Source organism: Lactuca serriola, chromosome 7 (genome assembly GCF_051521515.1).
Source record: "Lactuca serriola cultivar US96UC23 chromosome 7, Lser_US96UC23_V15, whole genome shotgun sequence".
Classification (NCBI taxonomy): Eukaryota; Viridiplantae; Streptophyta; class Magnoliopsida; order Asterales; family Asteraceae; genus Lactuca; species Lactuca serriola.
The window spans coordinates 65,919,918-65,939,977 of NC_136414.1; the positions used below are offsets into that span (position 1 = coordinate 65,919,918).

General features: G+C 36.0%; 1 protein-coding gene across 2 annotated transcripts; it reads left to right on the plus strand.

The window, feature by feature from the left end:
• Positions 1–12,426: 12,426 nt before the first annotated feature.
• LOC145061015 (disease resistance protein RPV1-like) lies at positions 12,427–19,664 on the plus strand. 2 transcript variants are annotated; one of them, XM_079008378.1, is made up of 8 exons: positions 12,427–13,052; positions 13,821–14,961; positions 15,068–15,133; positions 15,237–15,458; positions 16,259–16,972; positions 17,117–17,720; positions 17,801–17,898; positions 19,256–19,664. In XM_079008378.1, the coding sequence occupies exons 1-7, from the start codon at positions 12,562–12,564 to the stop codon at positions 17,890–17,892; spliced, it is 3,330 nt and encodes a 1,109-aa protein (XP_078864504.1). In that variant the 5' UTR covers positions 12,427–12,561; the 3' UTR covers positions 17,893–17,898; positions 19,256–19,664. The 2 variants fall into 2 exon arrangements, with proteins under 2 accessions (XP_078864504.1, XP_078864503.1); XM_079008377.1 differs by lacking the exon at positions 19,256–19,664 and having other exon boundaries at positions 17,801–18,024.
• Positions 19,665–20,060: the final 396 nt, after the last annotated feature.

Here is a 20,060-nt window from a genome sequence, read left to right on the forward strand (position 1 = left end):
TTGCTAACATGTTTTGTTTTCATATTGACTTTGAAGGTGGAAATCTGAGTTGTATTTATGACACCAAGACTACAAGATTGATGGACTGATGGTCAACCTATTTGGGATATTTTAAAAATATTTTTATTTCTTGGTATGTATATTTTGGTTCAAAGCCATAGGTAGCAAAACCCAAAAGGTGAAATAGGAGGAAGCTGCAGCCTTAGAGTTTAAGAAAAGGAAAGGAAAAGATAATTGTTAATTAGTGGAGTACATCAACGTATGTATTTGGTTTTGGTCCTTAATTCTTCATCAATTTTTTTTTATAAAATTTGATAGTTTGATGAAAATGGTAATGTAAGTCACCATTGTAATGTATTGTTTATTTGCAGAAACAGAAATGTGTTCCTTTGGATGATTGTTTTGTTGAATTCAAACTACATTGGGTTTGGACTGAAGTTATGTTGTATTTTTGTTTCCGAGTGTTGCAATGATAAATGAACAAAAACATGCATATGATGATATGGGAATCGAAAAAAGATATGAAGGAGGATGACTAAGAAGTGATAATTGAGAAATTAGTAACAGAGAAGGAGAAAAAGGAAGGCATGAGAAGAAAATAAGGATAAGGACTCAAGAGAGTAACGATAGATGAACTTGCAATTCCCCTATCCTATCCTCTCTTTCTCTGATTCTCTCATTCTTTTTCTCACTCCTTCTCATCCCATCTTGTATAAAATGGCATACATGAACTTACAGGAGACGAACCGGTGCTGGTAGAAATTGTAGGAGAAGGTTTGGTGCGTGTTGAAAGTGCGAACATTAAATTAATATGTTGCCTATGTTAATGGTCCAGTAAACGGATGAGTAAATTGAAATTGATTTATGTTTTTGGAATCAACATCATTTCTGAAAGTAAGCTAGAGTTAGGGGCATTGTGGTAGTTTTATATGTTAGTTATCGAAGTTATTAACAAAAGTTATAGGGTAGTTAAGTTCTAGTTAGTTATTTCATGGAAAGAACAATTGATATTAAAAGGGTGTAATGGTTCTGTAATGGTTGCACCGATTCATATATGTGTATAAACATGTGTTTGATGTAATAGCTAGCATGTGGAGTTACTTAATAAAAGACTGTTAACACTGGTACAAAAATGAGCTATGGCCACACTTTTTGGAAACAAGGTGTAACGACCCAATTTTCACGTCCAAAAATTCCGTTTTTAAAACATTACTTAGAAAACATTACTAATTAAAACATTGTTCAATTAAACCATTTCACATCGAAAACCCAAATAGGAAATCCACAACATGTAAACAACCAAAATATCAGAGTATCAATCCCAGAATGAACTCATAACTGCGGAAACAAGAGTGTGTGTGATATGTCGCTACCGCGCCGGCTCCTTTCCCCTAGCCGAAGAGGTACCTGAAACAATAACTGAAAAACGTAAGCACAAAGCTTAGTGAGTTCCCCCACCGTACCACATACCATATACTCACATGACATACATATATTGTCAGGCATATCTGGGTGCCCGACCTACCCCTTCGGTCCTCTCAACCGGATACTGCCTAGCATATCTGGGTGCTGGCCTCCCCTTTAGTCCTCTTGACCGGATACTGCCTAGCATATCTGGGTGTTGGCCTCCCCTTCGGTCCTCTCGACCGGATACTACCTGGCATATCTGGGTGCTGACCTCCCCTTCGGTCCTCTCGACCGGATACTGGGGAACTATTTCTCCCCTCTACTACTACCACATAACATGTATCACAATATCAGAATCTATCTATCATGGCTGGGTATGACTACCCCTTCGGCCCTACCGACCGGATATCTCGGGGACTATCTCCCCCTACTGTCACTAGCACATAGCATCATATCATACTAGCACATAAACATAACACAGGTAGTAGTAATCCCTAGATGAATATCACAGAGACGATCATCTACATACAACTCCTACTGGTGGGCCGGCATTGTGGCCGTAGACCCACCGCTACTGGAAGGTAACTCACCTCGAAGTAGCTGTTGATCTGATCGGGAACTGACTATCTACCGCTGCTGCTGCTGCTCCGGAAATCCTCCAGCTGTAATTCCCACAACATATTCAATCAAACACTGCTAACTGCCCTTTGGGTAAAATGACCATTTTACCCCTAACCATGCCCTAAGTCAAAGTCAGAGTCAACTTTCAGTTGACCCGACTCGCCGAGTTGGCTCGCCAACTCGCCGAGTCCCTGTCCAATCGACTGACCTGGATCCCGTCTCTACTCGTCGAGTTAGGCGTTGACTCGACGAGTTCTCCTTCCAAACTGAGGTTCAAGCCCTTCATCCTACTCGCCGAGTTGTATGAACAACTCGCCGAGTTCATCTTCATCCGAAGAACACTTATGCTGCGACTCGCCGAGTTGTATGAACAACTCGCCGAGTCTGTTCTTGATCTAAGGAGATTGCCTTGAACTCGCCGAGTCATGGCAATGACTCGCCGAGTTCCTTCATGGATGAGTTTGGCTTCCAACTTACAGAGTCACGCCCCGTGACTCACTACACTACTCGACACAACGAAAAGGGGACAAACTCAGAGACTCGCGAGCAGACTCACCGAGTCAGATGGACGACTCGCCGAGTCGTTACCATGCAGTCTCTAAATGGTCGATTTTGCTTGAATCCAGCTTACGCTATCCACAGATCTGGGTTCCTAGAGCATGAATAACACGTTAAGTTTCCAACTTTACGTGTAGATACTCACCAATGAGGGATTTAGGGCTCAAAATGCCTCAAAAGGGTAGATCTAGGGTGAACAAGCAACATGGGTCCATAAAGGTGGTAGATCCAGGCTCCTGGAGCTCGATTCCACTTAGATCTATGAGCTACTCTGCTTATTACGAGTCCTCAAGTAAACACAAGCTTGGAAATGGTTCAAGAAGGACTTTAATGGGGCCATAAGCATGAAAACATGGGGGAAAACGAGCCATACCTTAGTGAACACTCTAAGATAGCTCAAAGATGATTGACCTCCTCTTCTCCTTCTTGATCTCCTCTCATTCTCACTCCAAAGCTTCAAGAGAACACCAAAGGCTTCAAATCCACAAGAATTAAGGCTTAGAACGAGGTATAGGGCTCTGAGGGTGAATGGGGGTTGGCTTGGGGCAGAAATGAGAGATTAAATAGGGTGCAAACCCCTAAAACTTAGGGTTTCATCAAACAGCGGTGACTCGCCGAGTCCGGAATATGGACTCGCCGAGTCACCAACTTAAACATGTCCCGGGTCCCGTCTCTACTCGGCGAGTCGGACCTATGACTCGCCGAGTCCAAGGCTAAAAATGGAAAATACTCAAATAATCTTACATACCAGGAACCAGGTGCTACACAAGGTTGTCACGGATTTGGTTAATTGTGTCACTAAAGGTCATTAATCAAATTCCAGTCAAATATTAGCTAAAAATAGTCACCATTGCAAACTATGTTCATACATTTCATCATTGTTTAACATAAAAGTGTGACAAATACTAGCCGATAGTCACGGTGGATCATTGTGATTGTAAGTATTCATTATTGACATTTAAAAAAAACACGTGACTATAAGTGTTTTATGATACCAGTTTAAGTTCATGTATGTCTACAGTTAATGATTTTGAATATAAAAGAGTAAAACATATGACCATAAGTATTTTATTATGACACTAAAAAAACAAAGCATGTAACAAAGTATTTTTGTAGTCATGTTTAATTTTACGTTTATCTAGAAGTAACAAATAATAACAATAATTAACAAAAAAAAAAAAAAAAAAAAAAAAAAAAAAACATGTCACCATAAGTATTTAATAATCACATATGAATGTTGAAAAGTGAACAAAATATTGAGAGCGAGATCAATTTTGCGTCATCTAACTTTACTAATATTGGGAGCCAGATCAAAATTTCTAACAGTTTTCCCCCTTTTCCAAAATATTTTTATTTCCGTCTTTCTAAAAATATTCCTTAGTCTTTCTCTTTTCTCCTATTGTAGCCGTCTTCTCCCTTAGATTGTTGACTGCTCTCTCTCTCTCTCTCTCTCTCTCTCTCTCTCTCTCTCTCTCTCTCTCTCTCTCTCTCTCTCTCTCTCTCTCTATATATATATATATATATATATATATATATATATATATATATATATATATACCAATGACAGTCGTTTTAGATGTATAATATGCAAATCTTCCGATTCAGCCGACATATCCCCCCAAACCACATCCAACTGGTGGAGACCTTATCGGAAAACCATGATCGGAATGTTGAGGGTTCATATACAGTGCATTGATGGTAGTCACTGACATCACAATAGCCCCTTCACCTCCGGTTAGTGGTGGATTCAGCCCGAAAGTCAAGTGGGATGCACCGTTGACCGTTGACCATATAAATTAATACGAAAAAATTAAAATAACAAGAAATAGAATAACATTATAACCTTAAATGTCATTTTACAATTGAAATCTAGGACATAACTAAAAAATCCATTGATGATATTTTCATTCCTAACCTTGGAAATTTTTTATGTTTCAAACTGTGCAAATTACACAATAATTTAAAATTTCATTTGGAATCGATTTGGTTAAACAATAAAAAACCATTAAACAATAAAAATCATTAAACAAAACCATTCAACATAGAACAAAGGCAAAGTCACTAAGTAAGTTCAAAACTATTAAGCAAAACAGTTAAGTAAAAATCTGAACTTTGTACACCCTTTTTAATCGGTTATATATCTTTCCATTGTCCCACATAACTATTAAGTGCAACAAACTTAAAAACTTTTCGTCGGCAGTGTTGTGCGGCGTCATACGGTGGTGGGTCGTGTGCGGCGGCAGATGGTGTCGGTCAGCCGGTGGTGAGCGGCTTCAGGCAATGGCCTCACTACGTTAGGCAGCGGTGATGTGTGCCTGGATTGTGCGAAGTTTTGGCGGCGGTGGGCGGTGGTTCTAGAGTGCTAATTCCCGACGATTTTCATTTGTTTGTGCTATGGACCATGGTTTGAGGTTTCCACTTGTTGGGTACTTGGTAGGCTAGGTCAAAGAACGGAAGAGAAGAATAGACCGGAAGAGAAAAATGGACGAGGGAAAGAAATCTAAATGAGTGGGGACCAATGTTTGCGAAGTGGGTCCATAGTTAAAAATAATAACGAGATAAATTATTTTTTTTGCATATTACTATAGGGAAAAATTTTTAAGTGGGGGTCATGCACCCCACTCCTATTGAATTGAATCCGCCACTGCCTCCGGTAGCTTCGCAAGGCCCCCCCGCCTCTACCAACTTCTGCATGTAAGGGTTTTCTTTTCCTTTTCATCTGAAAATCGATTTTAAGAAGTTTTTTTTCCCCTGAAAATCGACTATCTGTCTATCAGATGCATATTATGTCTACACGTATTGTTTTTGTTGGCATTTCATCCATCGGAAGTTTTGAACTCAACTTAAACTGAGTTTTTGTCGAAAACTGTAGGGTTTGTTATAATTGGGAAGACGATTGTGACAAATGCTCATGTAGTGGTTGATCATAGATTTCTACTTGTTAGAAAACATGGTTCTCCTACTAAATATAGGTCAAAAGTTAAAGTTGTAGGTCATGAATGTGATCTTGCTATTACGAGGTTACATGCTTTTGTACAGCTTCCTCCTCAGATTTGTTTTAATTCGTTTCTTTTGATTTGTACAATTCTTCATTTATGTGGATTCATGGCTTATGACAAAACTTCTAGTAAAAGTGAAGTATGTTGCTCATATTATCCTTTTTTTTTCTTTTAAATACCAACCTTTTATGAGTTTGTTCTTTGCAACTAATTATTTTTTGTTATGGTCTTTTGCTAACATGCTTTGTTTCATATTGACTTTGAAGGTGGAAATCTGAGTTGTAATTTATGACACTAAGCCTACCAGATTGATGGACTGATGGTTAACCTATTTGGGATATTTTAAAAATATATTTATTTCTCGGCATGCGTATTTTGGTTCAAAGCCATAGGTAGCAAAACCAAAAGGGCAAAATAGGAGGAAGCTGCGGCCTTAGAGTTTGAGAAAAGGAAAGGAAAATAAAATTGTTAATTAGTGGAGTACATCAACGTATGTATTTGGTTTTGGTCCTTAATTTTGCATCAAATTTTTATAAATTTTGATAGTTTGAAGAAAATGGTAATGTATTGTTTATTTGTAGGAACACAAATGTGTTCCTTTGGATGATTATGTTGTTGAATTCAAACTGCATACTCAGGTGCTCCTTACTCATTCTTCTTTGTGCTTTGAGAATCTTACCAATTGGTTTTTTAGTCATTGTAGTATCATACTTTCAAGATTTTCCTATATTATGCCTTGTGAAATCTTACGGATTGGTGAAAACATGTTGCTTGTTGCGGGTAGAAGGCAAGAACTTGGAAAAAAGCAAGTCCTTATGGCTTTTTGGTCATTATAGTATCATATTTTCAAGATTTTCCTGGTTGGTGATATAGCCTATAAAGCCCTCTGGAATGACCTATTCCTACTCAAACCTTACATGTACGTATGGTTTATATCTAATTATAAATTTCACTTCTTTTTTAACATATTTGATGCATTAGCACATTTTTGGATAGAGAAATATTAGTACATTGTTATTATTGGAAAAAAAAGTAAATGTACTAGTTATATATGTTGGTCTTTCTTTTTTTAGGTGTGGGAATTACATAACAAGTTCAAAGGCATTGAGAGATGCAAATAGAAATACAACGAAGACTAACACAATTTAAATAATAAATAGCAATGGGGGGGGGGGGGGGGGGGGGGGGTTATGTGATAATTTAACAACCACTTGGTAATCCAACAAATGGTTTTTAGTTTTTATTGTTTTTAACTAAGTTATACATTTATTATATTTTGTATGTAATTGTATTAGACATTTTTAATGTCTTAGACAATTTGTATAATATGTTTATTAATTTAAGTTGTTTGTTAGAATAACTTACATAATGTGAATTGAATAATATTTGGCATATGAATGATTTTAAGTTGTTCAATAATAGTCATGACAAACGAAAAAGTGTGATTAAATGTCAAATAATAGTTACCGTTTAATATATTATGTGTCACTAAAAGTCAATAATAGTTATGACAAACGAAAAAATGTGTGACTAAAAGTAGTTTATGGTCACAAGTTAATATATTATGTGTTACTAAAAGTTAATATTAGTGTTGACAAACGTAAACCATGTGACTGATAGTAGTTTATTGTCATAGATTAATATATTGTGTGTCACTAAAAGTCAATAATAGTCATGACAAACGAACAAGCCGTGTGACTAAAAGTAGTTATGGTCATGGTTTAATATATTACATGTCATTAAAAGTAAACAATATCCATGAAAAATGAAAAAAAAAACATGTGACAAATACTTGTTTATCGTCATGTTTTAATATATTATGAGTCACTAAAAGTTAGCAATAGCCATGAAAACAAAACAAATTTCCAAATTGTGAGGAAAGTAGCATATGGTGACGGTTATCAAAAAATGATTAAAAAAACTACAAAATTTGGTACCCTATAGTGACGGTTTTTACCTATAGTAACGGTTTTTATGGTTATAGTCAACATAATTAAACATCACCTTAACTTACCTTTAATGATGTGACCTTTCCTTTCACATTGAATGAAAACAAAAAACCTTCATAAAATGTTTGTAGTGACAAGTTTTTTGCATGGACAAAGACCAGTTTTGTACAAGTGTAGTTTTGTGTGCAAACTATCCTTTTCATTTCTCATCCTTGCATGATGTTAGTGCAAGTTTTGTCCCTTTTTGATTAACTCCCACAAAATGGTATCGTAGCCTATGGTTTTAGGTTCAATAGGCTGTAGCATCCTCGTTCATGGTTGATTGATGATTGTGACCTAATTGAGAAGATCTGGGTAATTATGTTTTTGAAAGCATGAAAGATTGAAGGTTTTTAAGAAGTTGAAGATATGCACTATATAGAGGGTTTCGTTCGTTACATTTTTATTGATTCGGATGAAAAGATTATGGAAAAGAATTGTTCATCTTAACATTTTTGAACTTGTATAAGACTTTAATATATTAAAAAAAAAATTGAATTCATACCTTACATCTTCTTCATAGATTAATCAATCATACCATTAAACTTTCAAAGTATGTAACCTCAACAACAGTTAACTTCTACGAAACATAAAGAACATAATGATAAACAAGGATGTGATCAATTGATACACCATCAACAATGATCATAGGATAACACAAAATTGATGAAAACTGTTGAGATGCTCGAAAGAAAATAACAAAAAACATATGTAGTAGATGTAGTAGGGGTGTTGATCGGGTAATTTTTCGGATTTCAGGTGATTCGGGTCGGATAATTCGGGTTTTTCATGTTAGAAAAAATAGCCGTTACCCTACCCAAACTAAATTCGGGTAATTCAGGTATTACCCGAAATATATAATTTTTTTTTTTTTGAATTTCACCTGAAAATAAATTTAATGAAATAGATATGTCGTGCTTTATTAGTCTTGTTTATATAAACAAACGAGACATAAACGAAGTTACTCAAGCTTTGAACATTGACATTTCTTAGTCAATAATACTTGAGATATCAAGTAATTTTTTAACAACTTAATCTAATATGATAAGATGTTAAAAAAACAAATACTTAAAGATCTTAATTTAGAAGTTTAAAATGTTTAAGATAATTGTAGCCATAAGTTTTTCCATGTTCTGAAGTTTCGTCAAGATTATGAGTTTGTTAGTTGCAATAAAAACTATAATATAGAAAACAATTAAGTTTTAAAGAACATGATGATATATAAACAACTACTTTTAATATTGTTAGTGTCATATTGCCATAATAAATAGATTCATGTTTTACAAAAATGATAATTAGTTTAAGCGTGATCAAATATCTGCTATATAGTACAAACACTACAAAAAAAAAGAAAATTTTAAAATAATTCGGGTAATTTGGGTATACCCGAAACCCAAAAAATATACCCTTTCCCCGACCCGAAAAAAATCGGGTTACCCGATAACCCGAAAAAATTTACCCGATACCTGAAAAAATCGGGTGGGTAATTCGGGTATCGGGTATTTTCGACAGGGCTAAGATGTAGAGACGTTAGATTCAAAGACATATAGATACATAGTCAAGAAACGCCCAAAAGCAGTTGGATAGATGAGACTATCATGGTCAAAAGTTTTTCAATGATTTTCATTCATCATCAAAAAATGAATGCTTAAAGGTAATTTAATCTGAAAAAAAAATAAAAGGAAAATCATATGGATGATGGTGTTTGCAATATAAAGTATATCTAAGATTTTAAAATAACCTTACCTTGAAGGATAATGGTGACCTTGTACAAAAATTAAATGAAAACAGGTGATCAAACATACATAATCAGGTAATGTATCAGGTAAAATAAGCTTGAATGAATACATTAATTGGGTCATGCATTTCATCGAACATCTTGTAGGCATGTTTCTCACAGAAAAGCAATAAATATAACCTCGCTTATACCTAAGGTTGTGGACCATAAACCCTGGATCGTGGTTTTTGTCAACAATGTTGCAGAAAAGATCTATCCGCTTATTAGACCGACCGGTATAGTCACCACGAGCCGTTTCGTGGTTTACGTGTCCACGAACCACGGACGTGCACACCGTCCCGGTGGTTCGTGGTGGTCCGTGTTCGTTGTGAGTCGTGTTTGGGACAACGGATTCAAACGAAGAATTCGATTGGTGTTTGGTTTTTGGCCGTTGAACGGCTATTTTGGCCCATTTCTTTTTTTTTTTCAAACTCAATTATAAATACACTTCTAATACCAAAACACATACACATACATACACATTCTATTACACCCATGGATCCCTCAATAAATATGAAATTTTTAAAAAGTTTTGACTCGGATGACGACGTAGAATTCGTCGAGACATTCTTCAATGTTGTGCAACACGTTCACGCCGAAGAAAGTTCGAATGCAGCGCGTACAAGGGCGGTCGTCAATCGTGATCGCCAAGCCGCACACGACTTATTGGTACGTGATTACTTTGCCGATAATTGTCTTTATAATGACGACTCGTTCGAACGTCGTTTTCGTCTGAATAAGGCTATATTTTTACGTATTAGTAATGCTTTAGAATCTCGTTATGATTTTTTCAAACAAAAACCCGACGCTAGAGGAAGAATGGGTTTTAGTAGTATACAAAAATGTGCGGCTGCATGTGTTTTTCTGCATGTGTTTATGAGGTTTTTCATGAAGAATATTTGCGTAAACCTACTCAACGTGATATTGAGAGATTATATTCGGCTCATGAAGAGAGGCATGGATTTCCTGGTATGCTTGGCAGTCTAGATTGTACGCATGTGGCTTGGGAAAAATGTCCAACTGCATGGCGTGGTCAGTTCACTCGAGGAAATATAGGTGAACCAACTATCATCTTAGAAGCTGTTGCATCTCAAGATTTGTGGATATGGCATGCCTTTTTTGGAGTAGCGGGGTCTAACAACGACCTTAATGTTCTTGGTCAGTCTCCACTTTTCAACGATATTTGGACCGGCAAAGCACCTGATATGACGTTCACGGTAAACGGGCACGCGTACAAATATGGTTACTACCTTGGTGATGGGATATACCCGGATTATTCTACATTGATGAAGGCATACTCAGTTCCTCGAAGTGAAAAAGCAAAATTTTTTACAAAAAAACAGGAATCAGCGAGAAAGGATATCGAGAGGGCATTTGGAGTCCTTAAGCAAACATGGCATGTAGTAAATATGCTACACGACTCTGGGATAAAGATAGAATTAAGCGAATGGTCCTAGCATGTATTATAATGCATAATATGATTATTGAAGATGAAGGTCGAGCGATTTGCACGTATGATCCGAACGACGTTGTCATTCCAATTGAGGAGTTCGTACCCGGAACGAATGCTTTTTTGGAGCGAGTTGTTGAAATTCATAACAGTGAAACGTGTTTCAATCTTCGAGAAGATGTCGCGGAACATTTGTACCAACATAGCATGAACGCCGATTAGGATTTTTATATGTATGTTTGTTCGTTTTCTTATTAATGTAATGTTTGTTTTCTAGATTAACTAAGTAATGTAGTTTAAAGTTGTTATTTTATTTTTATAATTAATGAAAAAATAGTTTTAAAAAAATGAATGCTTTTTACTTATAAAAAACGTAATTTTATTTTAATTTTTGAATTAAAAAAAAGTAATTTTATTGTATTTTTGAATTAAAAATAAAATAAAAATAATGATGTGGAGTGGTGTGTTAGTGGTAAGTATCCCATGTTAGTGGTAATGGAATGTGGTGCTGATGTGGCACCCACCACATATGTGGTATATGGTGGGTATAACGGATGGTCTTACCGTCAACTAGTGAAAGACCACCCATCACCATCACTACTTCAGTCCATGTCCACCATCGTCCTTGTCCACCATCACCAGATCCTAAAACCCTTCACCGTCATCATCAATTTGGAGAAAGAAAAAAGAACATAAGAGAAGAAAGTAACCAGAGGAGTCTAAGGTTCGGTGGTTGGAGCATTGTTGCAATGGGAGAAAGAAAAGAGAATGAGATCTGAAAGCCAGATGGTCCGGTAATTGTGGAGTCCATCGATTAGGTTCATCTGGTTCCAAAGGCGGTTAGGGTTCATCTGGTTCAGCTTCTCTCCACTTCCTTCATTTTCTTCTCTCTCATCTATTAACGAAACTAAATGCCGAAATTGTTTTTCTGAGATTTTTTTGGATTTGATGGCATAAGGTTTGAAATCTATAACATTGAATTCATCAACTGGATTGTAATTTATGTTTCATCATATTCTATGTGATATTTTGTGATTTCTATTTCATTAGATTTTGTTGTTTTGAATTTAGTTTCTTAAAAAATTGGTTTTGGTTGTGCTTTTTTTTTTCCCACAAAATTGATTAGTAGGTATGAGCTTGGTTATGGATCTTGCTAGAAACACCAAGGACGTAAGCAAGCGAGAAGGCAACGTTTTAGTCGGAGGAAGATGAAACAGAGTTATAGGTTGTTCATCAGAGAAAACGAAGTTATGGGTTCTTTACCGAAGAAGATGAGGGTGAGGGTGGGATGGGTAAAGTAGTAAGGGGGTGGTGAGACCCGTCAGATTTTAATATTTAATTAATACCCTTTTCACATTTAATTAATATTCTTTAAGCTAATTGATAATTTTTAAAAAATATAAAAGAAATTAATAAGGGCAAATCAGTCTTTTTAGAATGTGGACCAAACATGCAACAAAAATATAAATAAATGATGGTCGGAGTTAAAAGAAATTGCTAGGGACCAAATAGGTAGATTACCCTAAATGACAGGGACCATCCCTGTAATTTAACCCTTTGACTAATTTGAAACAAACGCGTACTTATTCGCACCATAACAACAACCGAAAGTCACCGAACACCTCTAATCCACCAGCGACGTGCCGACGTTGACTTTGATGCCATTATAATTCCCTTCTTTTTAACAACCTCTCATAGACGTTGACTTTGATGCCATTATAATTCTCTTCTTTTCAACAACCTTTCATCTTACTAATTTCAATGACGTCTGCTTCATCATCTTCTTCTTCTCTGCTAAATCATACCAGCTGCCATGACGTTTTTTTAAGCTTTAGAGGTGAAGATACCCGTAATTCATTTACAGATCATCTATACGCAGCTTTAGTGCGAGCAGGAGTTCGCACTTTTAGGGATAATGATAATATCGACAGAGGTCAAGAACTGAAGCCGGAAATCGATAGAGCAATCAAAGAATCTAGGGCTTCGATAGTTGTATTATCAGAGAAGTATGCGAATTCCAGATGGTGCCTTGACGAGCTGCTGTTGATCCTTGAGCAAAGGCGGAGCTTGAATCATTTTGTTATACCGGTGTTTTACCATGTCGATCCCTCAGATGTCAGGAACCAAAGGCAAAGTTTCGCGATTAATGTAGGCAAAAGAGCAGAAGGGTCAAAATGGACAGAGTATAATGTCAATCGATGGAAGGCAGCTCTTACAGAGGTTGCTGATTTGACCGGCATGGTTGTTTCCGGGTATGCTTTCTCTATTCAAGCTTATTGTTTAATCATTTGGAAACTCTTTTTGATTAATTCAAGTGAGAGTGGTAAAATATGATAAGGAATCGTAATATGTGCCTAGGAAATGATAGAATTCAGGTATGCTTCTTAAAAACATCAAGTCATGGAATTTTCAAAGTGCAGAACCAGATGATGAGAGGCTTAATGTGTGTATTACATATTTACCTTAGAACTCTAATTCTCTAAGGGGTTGGTTTACTTTTGCACAAATACTTCATTTTCTTTACACCTTCTCTCTAGACACATTTGGCATGGTAATTGAATTTTCTGCATAATGAAGATTGCAAGTTTACTTGATGGGATAAATAGCTTTTCGGTTATGTATTAGACATTCTCCTCCTTACTTATGAATAGTTTACTACAAATCTACAATATACACATATTCACGTATCAGTTATGTATATATATGATGTGAAATAGTGAGTGAGAAGTGAAGCTAAAATTAAAACTGATAACATAGCGGGTATTGGGGTTTGAATTTGTCCCTACAGGTATTGCGTGTATCTAGTTGGCCTTGACATTATTGAAAACATAATTCAATCAGATTGCATATATCCGTACACCTCAGTTCACATATTTAGCAGGTTGATAATGGTTGCAGGAAGAATATTAAATTTACTAGAGCATTTGAATTCCTTGCACTATAACTGAAGCAGTTAAGGTGTATAAGAAGATTACATGTCATGTTCTGAATGTGTTTCTTTTCTTTTTCTATTGTTGCAGGTCTGAAATAGATTTTATTTCAGAGATTGTTCGTACAATCAAGTATGAACTAGATTTGAAACTAGTTAGTACTCCTGCTCATCTAGTTGGAATGGGCACTCGAGCTAAATCTATAAACTCATGGTTGGAAAATGAGCAATCTGGTGATAACATTCTAGCAATCTGTGGCATGGGAGGTAGTGGCAAGACGACTCTGGCCAAATTCATTTACAACTCAAACAAACAAAAATTTGGAAGCAGCAGTTACCTTGAAGAGATCGGAAAGCATTCTAAACAGTCTGATGGTTTGCTTGGACTACTGAAACAACTTCTCAAGGACATTTTAGGGGAAAAGAGGGCAAGTATATCAAGTGTTTCAGAGGGTACAAGGAAGGTTGAGGGAGCCTTACAAGTGAAAAGGGTTCTTATTGTTCTTGATGACATTGATGAACATGACCAATTAGACACTCTACTTGGAACAAGGGCTTCTCATACCCAAAGCAAGATCATAATAACAACTAGGCTTTTAGATATACGTGCATGGTTCAGGTCCATATCTTGGAAGTGTGAGGTGCAAAAATCCGAATTGTTGAATGATGATGAATCATTACAGCTTCTGAGTTGGCATGCATTTGGATCCAAAATTCCTATGGAAGGTTTCAAGGATCTCGCCATACAGTTAGCACAATATTGTGGTGGAAACCCCCTAGCTCTTAAAGTATTGGGTTCTTCTCTATTTTCTGATGCTGAAGAACCATGGGAAAAAAGTAGCATGATCGAGGTTTGGAGAAGTACATTGAATTCACTGAATTCATTGAAAGGAGATCTTGATTGTAAAATCCAAGGTATACTACAAAAGAGCTTTGACTCATTACCACATGCCAGTAACAAAGAGTTGTTTCTGCATATTGCTTTTTTCTTTGTTGGTGAATATGAGGGTCTTGTGGTAAAGATATTGGAGCATGACTGGCATGCAAAGGCCGGGATCAGGACACTTATTAACAGATGCCTTCTTACCATCTCACCAAGGAAAAAACTGATGATGCATCAACTGCTTCAAGAGATGGCAAGAAACATCGTCCTTCAAGAGTCCAGAGATCCTGCAGCACGTAGTAGAGTCTCGCAAAATGATGAATCTTATCGTTTGTTGAGAAAAGGAGAGGTACTAAGATGCTTCTTAATTATGTGTATCTTTAAACTTTCTTTCCCTTTCACATGAACCTCCTATGTTAACTTTCCTTCTCTTATTTCATATCTTTCCCCATTAGGGTTCAAAAACAATTGAAGGTCTATCACTTGACATGCAAAAGCTCAAAGAAGGGATGACGTCAAATGTAAGCCAAACACATGAATAAGTGTGGTACTCATATTTCAGGGCATGTTATATCATACATGAGGTATATGTACTAGTTAATTAACTTACTGGTAAATTTACAGCCATTAACCCTTGATACAACTTCAATTGCAAAAATGGACAAACTGAAATTGCTCAAGCTAGAATATGTGAAACTCAAGGGGTCCTACAAGAATTTTCCAGAATTAAGATGGGTTTATTGGAGTTATTGTCAATTGAAAGAAATACCATCTGGCTTATTGGGTAGCAACTTGGTGGCTATAGATATGAGCTATGGACGGTTGGAGAAGTTTGAACCGCCCATGGTAGGAATTTGATGTCCTGTTTGTCACTTCACCTTTTTGGTTGCGTTTGGTTGTGGAAAAGTTCCTCAATTTTCTTGGAAATTTTAAAAAAAGCAGTAGAAATTTCATTTTCAGTTTTTATTGGAAAATTTAGAAAACGTTTTTGGTTAAAACTGTTGAGTTTTCATTTTCCGTTTTAGAAAATTAGAAATCGTGTTTGGTTGTGTTTTTTCTATCAGTTTTCAATTTCCACTTTTTGTTATTTTAAATTGCTTTTGAAATTCATTTTAAGCTATTTTAAATAGGGTTAGGGGTGGGTTGGGTGTGTGGGGTAAGTAAGGTTAGGCTGAGGTGGGGTAGGTAGCATGGATAGGGTGGGGTGGGTTGGGTATGTGGGTATGGTGTGGGTATGGCGGTGAGTACAGGTAAGTGTGGGTGGCGGTGGTTGTGGGGGTAGGTATGTGGGGTGGGCTGGGTGTGTAGGGCCTGTGGGGATGGGGTGGATGTGGGTGCAATATGTGGGGGTGTGGGTCGGGTTGGGTGTTTGTGTGTATTTTATATTTTAGAAAACATTTGGAAATGGAAAAGTGTGGAAAACAGTGATTATCAGCTTTCCAAGTTCTCTGTAGTTTTGGAAAACGAAAAATTTTCTTTTCGCGGAAAAATTTTAGAAAAATTTTCAAAGTAAAAACTTTTGTAAAAGTTTCACTTTTCTGGAAAAGTAGAGAATTTTTTACAACCAAACACAATCCTAGCTTCCCAAGTTTCTTACAGTTTATGTGTTAACGTACGATGAATCAATCTTTGTATTCTTGGAATAGGTTCTTAATTCAATGAAGATCCTAAATCTTAAAGGGTCGTTCGATCTGGTCAGTTTCCACCATCTTTCCAGACTTCCTAATCTCGAGACTCTGATTCTCTCGCACTGTATCAGTCTCAGTTTGACTCATGTTTGTGAAAGCATCGGAGGTCTTAAGAAGCTTTCTCTATTAGACTTTGGATGGTGTAATCATCTTGGGAAGGTTGCATCAAATATGAACGAAAATCAACTGTTGGTCCCCTTGCCAGACTCCTTAAAGATTCTGTTTCTTAATGACTGGAACCTTGATGGAATAGATGATGATCCATTGTTTTTAATTGAAGAGCCGCCATTCTTTTACAATCATATGAATTTGGTCAGTAATCCGCTAATGCCCCTGACCAATTACACTTATCATGGAATGCTTCGGGTATTCGATGTGAGTGGTTGTCGAAATATAAAGTCCCTCCTATGTCTCCCAAGTACGCTAGAAGAGTTGTATACATCTTGGTGTTTTGAACTGGAGAAAATAACATTCGAATCAGCTCAGTTCAGACTGCGGAAATTTGAATATCAAGGTTGTGACAACTTAGGTGAAATTCAAGGCTTTTTCAAATTGGTGCCGTTAGTAAAGCTTGATGAAGCAGATTTGGGACATTTGAAATGGATCAAAACATATCAGAATACTAAGGTGAACCTCACAGGTGATGTCATTAGAAACTTTTGGCAGACACAGGTACCTCTCTCTCTCTCTCTCTCTCTCTCTCTCTCTCTCTCTCTCATGCATGAATAAGCACAAAAAAAAAAAACACATCTTTTTACTACCAGGAAACTGATCAATATATGAATAATTTGGTATTTCTGCAATTTGTTTGAGCAGGTGCTGTATGAATATGGTATAATGAGCACATATTTGGCAGGCATAAAGGATCAAAACATGGCAAGGTCTGAGTATCTGTCAATGTCCGCGTTCTTATCCTTTCGTGTGCCTTCTTGTCCTGAGAAAAGCAGGATCCGAGGATTAAACATAACCGCCTCATACAGAATATCAGCCGGAACACGAAGGGATGACCATACAAGGGCTTTGTTCACCAAAGTCAGCAATACTACCAAGGGCCTTACTTGGATGTATAACCCTGCCATCTATGACATTTCGGGAATTGAAGAAGATGCGATGTGGTTAAGCTATTGGCCCATTGGGAACACATTAGACGCTGGTGATGAAATCAATGTGTCCATCATTGTGGGGGATGGATTTATGGTAAGCAGGTGTGGTGCCAGCCTTGCGTTCATAGATGATGGTGAAGTAGAGCCAGAATACTACAAAAAAAATTACAAGAAAGAGGAAGAAGTTATTGGAGGAGATCTATCTGAATTTCAGCTGACTACAGGAGCCTACTATCTTTGTCGTCGCAATTACTTCAAGTCAACCACGTCCCCTGGTTTGTTAAATATGCTATTTGGTGATAACATTCCCTATACAGGTAAGTTCCTCTTTCAGCTTATGCTTTTGGTCAAGATTAAGCTGCAAATACTGATACAGTCTTATATCACACTGTCATAGACTTACTTGGATGGAGAAAATCTCTTCAGACAGACTACAAAGGGTCATTTACGGAGTGGAAGGTTTACAGAGACAACCTTTTTTCCGATTAGTTCTAAGTATGTACATTTAGTCATTCTTTTCGGCATAAATTACCAATATTTATTTGTAAATTTAAATAAATTTGCTGCTTAAATCCCTTACCCAACCTAACCTAATCTAAATGAATATAACCATTCCTCAAAGCGTAACTGCCTGCCATCAGCTTGTTTTGTTCTTCATAATTCCTCATCCTTTAATCTGAGTTGTTGTCCAGCCTTTCCTCATCTATGATAATTAGAGTGAATGGTAGACACCGCTTTATACAACTCAAACATTCTAGCAGCCCTTAGCAAAGCATATGATATGAGGTACCGTTACCTTGTTTTCTTTGATAACCATTTTCTAATAGTGTAGGTAACTTTTTAAACTATTACATTGAGTTTGGATTGAAGTTATGTTGTATATATTTTTGTTTCCATTTAAGCCGGTTGTTACAATGAGAAATGAACAGAAACATGGATAGAAAAATATGCCAATGGAGAAAAGATATGAAGGAGGAGAAGTGATATTTGAGGAATTAAAAGAAGGCTTGAGAAGAAAATAAGTATAATAAATTATGAGAGTAATGAACTTTAAGTTTTATAACAATTGTAATTTTTTTATAAAATTTATCAATAATCTTTTAATCTAATTTTAAACAATCAATGACTTCTCATGTTGACAAGTGTTATACTATTATAATTCCTCATTAATAGTATATGTTACCTATCATGCCACTTGTCAACCTATTAATTATCCATTTTAAATTTCAAATTTTAAATTTCTCACTCTAATTACATTAAATTGATAATTGATTCTCCATTTTAAATTTCAAAATTTAAATTTTCTCAATCTAATTATATTAAATTAATAACATTAGATTAAAAAATAAAATAAAATTAATACAGATTATAAGGTGATACAACTTCACGTATTTATTTAAATCAACGATTATAGTTTTATATAACTAAAAAAATATCTATTAAGTAGTAATTTATTTTAAATAATTGATTAATAATTTTGATTTTTTAATATTAATGTTTAATTAATTGTATAACCATGATTCTCATGGGTTATAAACTAGTGATAAAATAAAGTAGACCCCATGCCACCCTCTCTCTCTCTCTCTCTCTCACTCACACACACACACTAACACATACACATGCAAGATGCAACTCCCCTCTTCATTCTTATCATTCTCTCTTTCTTTCATATCTAAAAACCTAGGAGTAGATTGTTGGGCAAACGCCACATACACATTCATAAAAGCACACACATATACACATAAAAAGACGAGCTCGAGAAAAATACGATATTCATGGGCTTGTGATTTGCTAGGGATTTTAGTTTGAACATTTACGGGTGTACTAATCGATTTTTATTGTGCTTGTAAAGCAATTGATGATGGGTAAAGGGCCTACTGCATTTAAAGGACTCATAGGAGTATGTATGAATCGAAATGCATAAACAACTTGATGATATAGACTGACCAGAAAAGTCACCGGAGAGCTATAGCTTGCTTCCATATATGATGACCGATAGAGAACAGCCCATTGAGCCCAAACTTTGGAAGGTTTATTCTTGCAAGAAAAAACGACAAGTGTAGGGTTGTGATGCTTTGAGGGATGGCATCTTTTTGAGAGAACGCTATATATTGTGGTGAATGCAAGACTAAGGGTTATATGAGAATATTTTTCTATTATGGAGGATCGGCTAATCATTAGCTTGGGCAGGAAGGGAATCATTAGCTTTCCTTCTTTGTATTTCGATTTCGTATTCTCTATTTTGAAATCAGTGAATCATAAGCAATTTGTATTCTCCATTTTTTTTTCTTTTTAAATTATTCTAATAAAAGGAAAACATCCTAAAATATAAAAGATAGTAAGATATGATCGACAAAATTATCCTATACGGATAGTAAGTTAGGACTGCTAAAATATCCTATAAATATAATAAGTTAAGGTTGGTAAATATCTTAACAAGGAAAGAAATGTTTTTCTAAAAATAAAAATGATTCTTATTATAATACAACCAATAAAGCAGAAAACTATAAAAACTTGTGAACTCACCAACATTAACTTGACGTTTTCAAAATACACGTATTCTTAGGGAGATGAGTGTAGAAGATAGCTAATAGGAGGAAGATGTCGTCAAGGAATAAAACTATATGTTTACTTTCTAGTTATGTTTAGACTGTGTT